Source organism: Carassius carassius, chromosome 3 (genome assembly GCF_963082965.1).
Source record: "Carassius carassius chromosome 3, fCarCar2.1, whole genome shotgun sequence".
In the NCBI taxonomy this organism is placed as follows: domain Eukaryota; kingdom Metazoa; phylum Chordata; class Actinopteri; order Cypriniformes; family Cyprinidae; genus Carassius; species Carassius carassius.
Genome location: NC_081757.1, coordinates 37830786 through 37843103, shown reverse-complemented (window position 1 = coordinate 37843103; position 12318 = coordinate 37830786). Strand labels below are relative to the sequence as shown.

Below are 12318 nucleotides of genomic sequence, written 5' to 3'. Positions count from 1 at the left end.
CAATGATTTTGGCCCTCCAGAACCATTTCAGCCAACACCAATGCAGAATTTCTGACTGAATCTTTTTTTTTTTTCAGTTTGTGTATCAATACTGCATAACATTGCTGCCCACTTTTGTAACATCCTTTGTGTCAGGAGTGCATCCATGATTCCTTAAAATACTGTCTAGGTAGGCTGCTAACTAGGTTTTAGAACAGAGCTGTTGTTTGTACTCGAGAGAGGAGGTCAATAAAAAAAGAAAGTTGCACTGACACTCCCGGTGCATAGCTGTTTAGGTTCTCGTAATAGCCATCCACCTCGAGCCACCTGTGGGTTTAAGAGTCAACAGAGACCAGACTAATAAGCAGGAAGCTGCAGAAGGCCACATTTAATACTGCAATATAACAGGCATTCTCCTGTGTGCCCTTGTTCCCTGTGAGAGAGATTCAGATACAACACACAAACATGATCCATCTAAAGTATCTGTAGCAGACCTTCTGTACCAGTTCTTTCCAGGCACTTCATTAAGCTAATACCTTTGACCTCCCTTGATCCTGTGTTAACATGCTACCCTCACACACACACACACACACACACACACACACACACACACACACACACACACACCAACACATATATACTGTACACAAACAGTTTGAATACGCTGACTAAGTGCTAATTGGTGTAGCTGGCTCTTTAAGTAGAGAGTGAAGCCATCAGGGAAGAACTGTTGCCAGGATAATTAAAAAACAAAACAAAAAAACAATAGCAACCCTCCACTTAAATACTAAATACAAGACTGTAATTAAAAGTTGGATTATTATTGTAGCAGAATATGAAACTCAAGAATCTGCGCATCTATTTTTGGGTGACTGACAAATGTAAATTTTGAGGAAACATATTTTTCATGTTGCACCAAATTTGTGTGTGCACCTTATTTGATATCATTAAATTGTATTTATACCACAGGGCCGTTGAATGCTTGAATCTGATTGGCTGATGAACGTTCTGAGGTGTGCAGTTATTTTCAGGGAAGAGCACAGTGAACGTAGTTCAAGGCAGGCAGCTCTTTTGACAGTATTACAGTTCCATATCACTTCGCTCTCTTTCTAATAACTTAATAACTGCATTAGAATGCTATCAATGGCTCAAGCCTCCATTACCAGCTTTAAAATGACGTTTTGGAACTCGTATAAGAGGCATTGGATGAGATGCCGAAGAAATAATCCTACTCACAATGCAATTTAAGTACAAAAACTGGACGAATCCCTTCGAATATATCATCTGATCGATGTCTTGAGGTGTGGTAACCATAGTATAAGCGGAATAATTTACTCCGGGCCGTTGAATTATTAGAAAAATAATGCACACCACCTCGGGTCGTCAATCATCCCATCAAGCACTCGGCTCTACAGATCAGTATTGATTATTTTTTAAATACACACTTATTAGATCAATTGCTGTAATCTCACCATTTATAATGCAAGCATAATTATAAAATATATAAATATTTTCTTTTCTTTTCGCATGAGCATATGAGCGTGCAGTAGTCAGATTTACCTCGTGGTTTCCTGTGGAGTCTTCGGGGGTTCGTCTTCCGCTGAGACAATGTTAGTCAGAGTGACCACGTCATCAGAACGACTGTTTCTGTCTCTTCGGCTGATGGATCGGTTTGCTTCTGGTGACCACTCCTGTTAAAACATGAAATGTGAAAATCCATAATTTGCATGTAACTAATTTGTGTTTTAAGTATAAATAATCTTATATATTATTTAAATAATATAACAATGTGTGCACGCACATATGCAAGCACATTTTACAGGATTTTGTGTTGTACAAGTAATGAGCAATGACAATGCTATAAAAAAGGCATTTGCTTTATACTGTCACTGCATTATTTCAAACCCACTTTTCCCTTCTAATAAAACACTAATTCAAAACAAAAATATACTGTTTTATGTGTGTGTGCTAATCTATCCCAGTATATAACTTTGCCTTAAAGCAGAACAAGAATACAGATCAGTCCCACAATGTGACTGTGACATAACAGCAATTATATTCACAGTCACATGGGACCATCATCCAGTCAGCCTTCTATCACTGTGCAGAGAGAGCGAGTTTGTGCCTTTTTACAGCCACACAAAGGACTCCAGTGTGCTGGCAGAACAGGGAGGATGCCAGAAGTTTCCTCTAGAGGTGTCACTTACCTGGGCAAACCTAACTAAAAGCTTAGTTTTAGCTCTGTGACTTCTATTGACTCTCCTACTGCTCAATTAAACATTCACACCATGGAGGATTTCTAAATTCAGACACTCGGATTCCATGACACAGTTGTGTTATGTACAAACCTCATTTACACAAATGGAGATGTTGACACTGCCACTGTGTGTTTGTATTGTGGGGAGGGCTGGGAAGGAAGGGGGTAAGGATTGCCATTAGGGAGAGGGATCTGACATTCCAGAACCCACTCATGGGCCGTGCAAAGACAACAGCTCCTTCACGCTCAGCCCATTAGAAATTCACCACCACTGGAGCCCAGGGCCCAAAACAGCTCTATGGTTGACAACTCCACAAGCAGTGTTTTGGTCCATAAATGCTTTAAAATGCATAAAATCTTTTCTAAGCAAATTTTACCGTTTATGTATGTAGCCTGGCATTCTGTGATGTAGCAAATATTCTAAACAAAACAGTATTTTGCAGAATACAGAACCTGCTATACCTCTAACTGGGGCCAATTCATGCTCATGCCTGGCCCATGGGTGTTCCTCCACCACCTGAGGTCCTCCGCGTCACTGGCTGCGTTGATGGTCTGGCTGAGGTCTCGGTACAGGCCTCGAAATCTGCATGGGGATTTTCCACAAACTCTGTCAGGACAGGCTTTATTTATGCACAAGGAAGTGTATGTTTAAAAAACACAGCCAACATCAACTTTAAATGATGGTTGTTGCCAAGACAAACATCACTATTAATACTGATCATACCTTTAACGCACCTGACAAAGAAATATTTTTAGACATATCCTGTACAGCGTCATCAACAAGTACCATTCAGGGTACAACAGTTTAAGAGACAATTTACTACACAACCTTATATTAGTTAAATTGTTGTAATAGACATATATTTACTTAAACGGTAATGCACCACTGACAAGACAAGCTTTTACTAAAATGTGGGTATTTATGCAGCAGAAATGTGATTTCTAAAAAAAAAAAAAAAAAAGTTTTTTTTGTGTTACATGACTATAAAAAAAAGAGAGAGGAAAATGGTTATGTCATTCCCTTTTGCCAAAACCCAATTTTGATTTTGGTGCCACTAAGCCAATAAGACTTAATATGTATTGATCAGCAAATTATACCACTATAAAAATATAAAACTTCAATGTGTTACTGATCATGCAAATGTGCAAATGAATGTAAAATATACCCCTGTGATTTAAAAATGAGGAAAAACACAATTTGTGTAAATATGTTGCAACAAATAGTATATAAATACCATGTACAGACAGATGCATTTCAATGGGATTAAACAGCTTCCCCTTTTGCAGCAGATTTAGCCTAGTCTACAAATAACCGTCAGTACAAATACCTAAAAATTTTAATTTACAATAATCAGCATCAGTCACACGCACACTCAAGCTCTGATATTGCGGTGCTTGGCTCATTTTGAGTCATTCTGAATGGATTGATGAATCAGCGAGTTGCTGACTTGAGAACCGCCGCAATCAGATCAGTTAGATTCACAAATGAAGAGTTCAGTGTGATTTGTAAAACCATTTCAACAGGTTCATTGCTCTTGCATTTCAGAGGAGCTGATTTCTACAGTTCAGAGGAACTTTGTTTTAATAAAGCGAAGCAGACTACGCTATAAAAAGTATGATATTATGCTTTTGGATGTAATGAAGTACAACTAAATGTTTGCCAAAACAAAAATATTCTGATAAAGCACAGATCCTTGAACATTTTGCTCAAGTACAGTAAACTACTTTGCTACTGTCCACCACTGCTAACGACATTGTATTTGTAACAATACATAGCTGGTCGAAACTCTGAATACTTATCCTTTTAGGTACTACTATAAACCTTTTAGGTGTAAAAGTACAAAAAGATACCCTTTTGAGGGTACTGTCCAGTGACAAGCTATTGCACCCCTACAGGTATAACTTTAGCACATTATTTTCTTGAAAGAGTGCACCAGAAGAGGAAAATGAGCAATAGATACTTGGGATGGGCTTAGACTAGTGGCTCCATAGTAATCTGCTAAAACCACTCACTAAAGCTTAATATCCTGTTGACGAGTTTTGTTCGGACAAGCACTTCATCAAAAAAATAAAAAATAGTAATAATAATTTACAGTTTTTAGTTTCATAACCACTGCTAACAGAACAAAAGAGGCAGGGACATTAAGTACCATGGAAATACAAAGAATGAGGGAGGGATAAAGTAAACAGCAAGATTCCTGTACATGAAACTAAGCTGTATATGATTACCACACAGCTCCGCACCAGCCCTATAATTACAGCTCAACAAGAGTAAACAATTGTGCAAAACTGCAGAGACAGGTTTGAAGGGTGTTGTTTTTGTTGCTATTCTGAACACGTAACTCCACACGCTGCTTAAGCGAACACCGAAAATCAAACAAAAGGAGGTATTTATTCACTGATTAAAAGACAAAAAGGATACATGAAGTTACCCTAGCTTCCAGCTCTTTTGAAATGACCCTGGTTAATAGTCAACGGCATGCTCAGAATTCCTTATTAAGTAAACATAACGATAACAGAGCGCCTGGAAAAACAAATAAGCACTTATTAATGGTTAACATTCTTCATTCATCTCTGTTTTAGCTATGAGACACATAAATGACCAGAAACTATTTTTAAGAGCCTGAGGTTACTGAAATTGTTGATATAAATCGGGATTTGACATTGAGTTAAGTTTGAGACAGAGCTCCCCATTTGTCTCATGTCATTTTTAATTGAACAACTCAAAACGGTGTTGAAATCTGTGTCTGTCAATCTCTCAGTGGCTCGGTTTCAAACTCTAGCATGCCGCCCAACTAGACAGCTTTTGGAGACCGCTCAAAACGATTTTAATGATTTTAAAAGGATATTAAAGTCTTAATGATTAAACTCAGCTAAAATAAACTAGCAATGTCACCTGTAAGTATATTATTCTATCCAATTCCAAAAGGTACCAATGAAAATATATATTCCTATTAAAAACAGAAAAAAGCAACTCCAGAATGCACTGCATCAAGCTCGGTGAACAAAATTGGTTGCATTTTATTTTACAGTATGTGCACATAACTGTACTTACCTAAGTACTGATATTATAACTACATGGGTTAGGGATAGGTTCGGGGTAAGTACCTAGTTATTATCCTGTACTTGTAAATATTATACCAAGTACATAGTATGTACATGTGGAACAGGAATGTAAAATTAAGTGATACCATAAAAAAAAAAAAAAAAAAAAAAAAAAAAAAAATAATAATAATAATAATAATAATAATAATAATATATATATGTATATATATATATATATATATATATATATATATATATATATATATATATATATATATATATATATATATATATATATATAAAATAAATTTTTACCCATTATTATTATTATTATTTTTATTATTCTTAGTGTCTTGTTTAGCTCAAGCAACATTGCTAACTCTATATGTCTTCGTCGGGGTAGATGCTGTTTTAAATGTTAAATGGATGAAAACAAAACTGAGGGACAGACTCACAGCCTTTACAATGGCACAAACTGTATAATTTATATAGGGATTTGTCTACTGAAAGTCTTTTGGAAAGATGTATCGTCAGCAAAACAATCGGTATGTTGATAAACAACAGTCTAATCCATTTAGTACGCTGTACTTCTATCCGTCAAAGCCTCATTTTTGCATGTCAGAAATGAAACATGGCTCTACCCTTACTAAGATCTATTGGAAGTGGCCTTCTAAATTCCTTGTTTTATTCAAATTCTATAGAAGTATCATTTGTATACTTTGTGGATAAGGAAATCCTAGAATGCACTGTGACAAGCCAGGAAGTTGGTTAAAGTCAAGGGAAATGCAGATTATTATTATCTGCATACTATATTAAATATTAAAACATACTGATTTAAAAAAATGTAATCCAATTAGAAATAATTGTACAATGTGTGTACTACATATTTATTATGCAAAGTAGAGAGTCATTAGCAGCATTAGACTCTACTGGACTCTACTCTAAATCACTGAAGCACTGTTTGTGAGGTGCGTGTGATTTTCTGTCGATGAGTTTCAAATCAAAATTTTGATTAGGATTCTGTCCAGGAAGATAAGTATCTAGTAGACAGTGAAACAGAGAGACTAACCCATCATTGCTGGAGAGGTCCATGTGCTGGTGTATGTCCTGGAGCACTTCTTTAAAAAAGCAAAGCCTCTTTTTTTCTGCCTCCTGTGTGATTTCAAACACTTGCTCCATGTCTTCCATGTAACGCGGGTTAGAGCGATTCAGCTCGTCCAGGGCTCTCTCATAACGCTCCTTAGCCTGAGGGAAAACATCCAAACAAATGTGCAAGGTCATGGGACAGAGTCATAGGACACAGTTTACAAGGTCAATTCCGAAGATCCTAATTTCCTGTTCATTATACTCAGAATTCATTTGATGGACCAGTGCATATTCACAATGTTTGAACCGAGAGTTGTTGAATCTGAAAAAACAAGCTGCACCGCTTTCTTCATTTATGAATCACTTTGAATAAAAGCAGGTGCTAAATGAAATGCAAATGAATTTCATGACTGTCTATAAAAGAGACAAAGTCTGCTTTTAGAAATTATAGAAATATTAAAGCAAAATTATTTTTAAGACAAACTCAGGTGATGTTTTCCCTTTGAGGAGACAGAAACTGCAGGAAGTATATTTTTATGAAAAACTACATATTCAACAACGACATGTTATTCACATCCATAATTTTGCATTGTCACAACAAGTCCAAAGACATCGTCACAGGGCCCATACTATTGCCACAAGCAACAAACAAGCCTTGTCTTGTCTAAGTTTATGGAAATTCTGTCATTTCAATCCCAACCCATATCCTTCAGACTAGACATGGACAATTGCAGACAAGCTAATACAGTAATCACGAACGTAAAAATTACCATAATCCTGAAAAACTGTTGTGTCTATGCTTTTTCTCATGCTACCTTCTCTGCCTCTTGGGTACATTTCTCCAGGCGGTCTGTGAACTTGCGGATCTCTTCTGGGGATTTGGTGGGGTCAGCCTTGGCATGAGCTTCACGGGTCAATGCCGTGCGCTCTTCCTTCCGAGCTTGGTGATAACTCTTTTTGGTAGACTCCACCTATCACAGATAAGGTATTTACATAGCCATTACAAAATATACTGTAAAGTACAAACATGATTTCTCTTTAAACATTGTTTAAAAGGAAAGCTAATCCAAAAATAAAGACATCATTTATTCATTTATTCATCATAATATTACACCAACATTGTATGGTGGTCAAGCTATATACTAAGCTATCATATGGCCTTAGAAGACTTGAAATATAAAAAAAAAATCATATGGGCCAGCCAGGTCAATCGTCATTTGGTCAGCTTGACAATCACTGGTCACGGATTACTATCTACTAGTAAAAAAAAAAAAAATTATACATTTACATTCCATTAAAAAACTTCAAATGCCATTACGATGAGTAGATGATAAAATCAGATCATCAAAAAAAAAAAAAAAAAGTCAAACAAAAAAAATGAATTGCCATTGTTTAATGGATGATATCCATACTAATGGCTTTGTATTCTGCACAGGAGGAGACTCACATCCTTCAGTTTTCGGACCCAGGGTTTCTGGGCCTTGCGGAAGCCTTCGTCTGCATCTTTGGTCTCACGGAATCCACCAATCATTTGCTTGTGGAAGGCATCCTTCTGCCAGTTTCTAACCTTTTCGCTGTCCTCAACAACCAGTTTCTCTTTTAGTTCCGTATGGATCTCACTCAGTCTGTCTGCCGCATTCATGAAAGCATGCCAGGCCTTTTCCAGAGTCCCATACTGTGGGCCTGCAGGACAGAAATAAGAATTTAACTTTATCAGTCAGCTCGAAACACTGGATAATTGCTTAAAAGCCCAAGTTTACTGTATAATAATTGTAGGCCTGTGTGTCTGCCCCTTTAAGGTCACGTGGTCTGGTTAGTGAATATATGGCAAGCCTGAGGCTCTCACTGGGAGGTAATCCATTCATCTCTTATGAATTTTCTTAAGGTAAATACAAAATACTGTGGTTTGTTTAAACTGCACACATTTACGGTTTATTTTCTTAAATAAGACATTTAGGATTTACTGTTTTGCTGTTATTTTTACAAGTGCTAAAAACACATCATGCATGCAGGTAGTGTAGTCAAAATCCAGTATATCCAATATACACTGGTTGCTAAAGGAATGATGAATGATATAAAGTGATAGATCACTGACACATGATGACACAACTCTATATTATACTTTCATACCTCCTTTTCCCCCAACTACTGTGGTACTATTAAGGGTTTGACAGAAGCACTTATCAGCTCATTGGAACAGAATGTGTTGATGTAACTCTGAGTCTCATCGTTCATCCTCCTTAGATGCATGCTTCTACAAAGTCAAGCTCACCTTTCTCCACAACACCCCTCCATTTCCTGGCCCAGTCACTCAGCTGCTGGGAATAGCCCTTCTCAATCTTGGCCCGCTCCTGGAAGCAGCTGACCAGCTCATTGCATAGTTTATAGCCATCGTCAATGCGTTTTACCGTCCTCTTGTAGTTCCCAGGCTGACAAACGAAAGTCATGTTAGAGTCATTCCATTTCTAAATCTGACTGATCCGGTTCTCAAGTTGAACTCACGGACTCAATGATCTTGTCACAACAGTTAACAGCAAGGATTATCAGTGAATAAGTACATTAAAGTCTAATAAAGGTCAAATGTAGAATTTGATTTAGTATTTATACTTCGTTATCAAATGAAATGAGAAGAAAGGTTCTACAAAAGCATGCCCTTTATAACAAAACTCATAAAACATGGGGTAAGATGAATGAGGAAATGCATGAATTATATATTTTTCAAGAGAAAAATTTTACTAGTACACTTTCCAATTCCAAAAGTCTTATTTTGCTGCAGAGCAATTGTAACATTTTCTAATAGTGTTTGTAATGACATTTCCTGGATTTGAAGGCAAAGCATACAATCACTAGTAGGGATGGGTACCGAAACCCGGTATTAAACTGGCCCCGGGGCTAAATTATGAAAGACCGTAGTATCAGTAAGATCTGACGCTATCGGTTCTGCTTTCGGTACTGGAGGGAAAAAAATTAATGTACTACTTATTTTTGCTTAATAATGTTATCGTGCACATTATATCTCACCAAACATTTCTAATGTGCGATCATATTAAGACGTTTGTCTGTGAGATCTCTCATGCGCGCCGCGGAGGCTGTCTGTCAGTCACACACCACAACAAGAACGAGTGCGGCACACACACGCATAAGGCCGGTGACACACTGGCTGCGTGGCGTGAGCGTGGCGTTTCTGCTGCGTGTCAGCTGCTTCGCTTTTTCTGTGTCTTTACACACCTGAATCGTGCCTGACGCGGCGCTGGCGCGTTGCTGCTGCTGTTGGTGACATAGGAGGCTGCCGACAGACCAGGATCTTGTCTTCACACAACAATATATATACTTCATGTTGAGCATAAATATGAAGCCTACTGATAAAGGACACCGTCAACAGTATTGACGGCAAAATAGACTATGTTTGACAGGTGCAATATTTAAAAATCAATAATTATTAATTTATTTTCTAAATTACATTTATATCCGAATATAAGTCAACATATAAACTTTCAAACATCAAAGTGTCATGAATTAATATGTATTTGTGTACAAAATGACATATAAACATTTTCATATTCTATTTTGCCTGGAAACGCTTCAAACACGCTTGCGTGTCGCGTTTAAAATAGGCGTCGGTTCTATTTCTAGAATTCTATTCCTGAGAGGCGCGTCTCACGCAGGCAGTCTGCAAGCTCTAACCTGTTAACATGGGAGCCGAATTAAAAACGGACACGCCACGCAGCTGAGGCGGTTGCGCCATGCATCCAGTGTGTCGCCGGCCTTAGGCCGGAAAATATGTTTATATGTTTATATGTTATTAATATTAGGAAAATATGTTTATATGTCATTTTGTACACAAATACATATTAATTCATGACATTTTGATGTTTGAAAGTCTATAGGTTGACATAAATTTAGATATAAATGCAATTTAAAAAATAAATAAATAATTATCGATTTTCAAACATTGCACCTGACAAACAGTCTATTTTGCCGTCAGTACTGTTGAAGGTGTCCTTTATTATCAGTAGGCGTAGGTGTGTAAAAAAAAGTTGATGTTGTCATGAAGACAAGAGCCTGGTCTGTCGGCGGCCTCCCTCCATGTCACCTACAGTAGCACCGCGTCAGGCACGCTTCTGGTGTGTAAAGACACAGAAAACATGAAGCAGCCGCCACGCTCCTGACACGCAGCAAAAATGCCACGCTCACGCCACGCAGCCAGTGTGTCACCGGCCTAAGGGCCGTTCACATATCGTGTCTTTTGCGCGCTCAAGTTCGTTATTTCAAATGTAGGCGCGCAGTATGCGCGCTCATAATGGAAGCGACACGGTTGTGACGCGCACGCGGTGCTATGAGCTCGTTTTATCCAGGCGCGTCTGCAGCACATCGAGTTAAAAACATCTCAACTTTTCAGAATGCCGCAAGCGCACCGCAGGTCATGTAGCTTTCTCACCTTTTCCGTAACAACGTTGAAAGCTCAGTCAAGATGAAGGAACAGCTGATAGCTGTATGTGGATTTTTAGATTAATTTAGTAGCAGAGCTACTGCAAGCAGTTTTTAGTGCTGCAAATCCATTTATCCATTGCTGAAATTTCCGCGTCTTCATGGAGAGAGCAGGTCATGGTTGTTTAGCAACGGCAGACTCCTCTGGAGCGCAAGTGCCCGAAGACTTTGGGGAAAAAAATCAGAAACCGGCGTGCCTAGCGTTTTCCACGCATTTTTAGACGCGATATGTGAACGGCCCCTTACAGTATGAAAACTCCCGCTTAATACAAAGAGTGACGATTGCGGGGACAGCAAAACGTTACAAAGTGTGGTTATACTTCACTAGAGTTGATGCAGACAACACTGGTTGTCATCAGTGCAACAATATTTTTGCATGTAAGGGCGGAAACACAAGCAATCTGTTAAAGCATCTTTCAAAAGTGCATTATGTGCAGACAGAGAAATGCAAAGTTTTCGACTGCCTAATACAACACAAAGTAACACAACACAAAGTACCGATAAGAATACCGTTAAAGTACCGGACCGTTAAGCAGTATCGGTAAGAGTAGTAATACCGTTAAAACCTTAAGGATACCCATCCCTAATCACTAGCTATTAGTTGAGCCACTGACACAGCTTCCGCCAAAGCATTTGGCAAACCTTACCCTAGCTACCATTTAAAAATAAATAATTAGCCTTGGCTTATCATTATATTGTTACGGTTTTATACAATGTCAATTGACCAATACATTTTATATAATCTTTTACACCTGGTTGTGACAAAACTGATATTATATTATAAACTTATAGCATGATTTGTTTTTCAAGCATATCTTTATATTGCAGGCTGCTGTATATGGAGGACCCTTACTAAATACATAATGATACAAACCAATAAGCACACACAGTTTGTTAGATTAGGGGTGCAACACATCTTACATAATGGCACAGTCTCCCCCAAAATCTCCCTTAAATTACTCTCTGTATTACCATGACAAGAATAATGGCAAAATAAACATTTCACTTTCATTTTACTATCTAAAAGCACTTCACATCTGTTAGTTTTCTCCAAAGCAAGTATAGACCTGTTCCACGCATGCTTGAAGAAACAGTGGAGAAGGGGTACAACTAGTACAAATCTTGCCAGGGACGGAAACCTCTTAAAAAGCTCATGGAAATGTCAGATCTGCAGGAATGTGTTCCTGTAGTCTTTAACTCCCTGGCTGGACACCAAAGTATACGGTCAACTCTGCAAGGAAGATCTGTGTGCATATGTACATTTGTGGTTGGGATTACTTACCTCCCAGAAGCTGTCCCAGCTCCCAACATCTTGCAAATCACCGTTGGAAGACATTTTGGGGTCACCCTTGCAGCACGGAATGATGGCGGCTGTCTGTTAAACTGCAAAGGACAAGACATGAAATCAAAAAGAGCCAACAACTGTAGTCGGTCACAGCAAAATGTTGTTACAACAAATTAAG

The 12318-nt window shown here is 38.1% G+C and overlaps 1 protein-coding gene across 8 annotated transcripts in view; it reads right to left on the bottom strand.

The window, feature by feature from the left end:
- The window catches only part of pacsin3 (protein kinase C and casein kinase substrate in neurons 3), a 53002-nt gene that overhangs the window by 5433 nt on the left and 35251 nt on the right, over window positions 1–12318 (bottom strand). For 6 of the 8 annotated variants that reach the window (XM_059537395.1, XM_059537451.1, XM_059537414.1 and 3 more), the window contains exons 2-9: window positions 12138–12238; window positions 8640–8796; window positions 7815–8050; window positions 7183–7338; window positions 6351–6526; window positions 2699–2819; window positions 1540–1670; window positions 253–306 (exon numbers count right to left, since the gene is read on the bottom strand). In XM_059537395.1, the coding sequence (XP_059393378.1) occupies window positions 253–306; window positions 1540–1670; window positions 2699–2819; window positions 6351–6526; window positions 7183–7338; window positions 7815–8050; window positions 8640–8796; window positions 12138–12191 (1085 nt within the window). In that variant the 5' untranslated portion in view covers window positions 12192–12238. The remainder of the gene's footprint in view (window positions 1–252; window positions 307–1539; window positions 1671–2698; window positions 2820–6350; window positions 6527–7182; window positions 7339–7814; window positions 8051–8639; window positions 8797–12137; window positions 12239–12318) is intronic. The other 2 variants (XM_059537443.1, XM_059537459.1) reach the window with 1 other exon arrangement.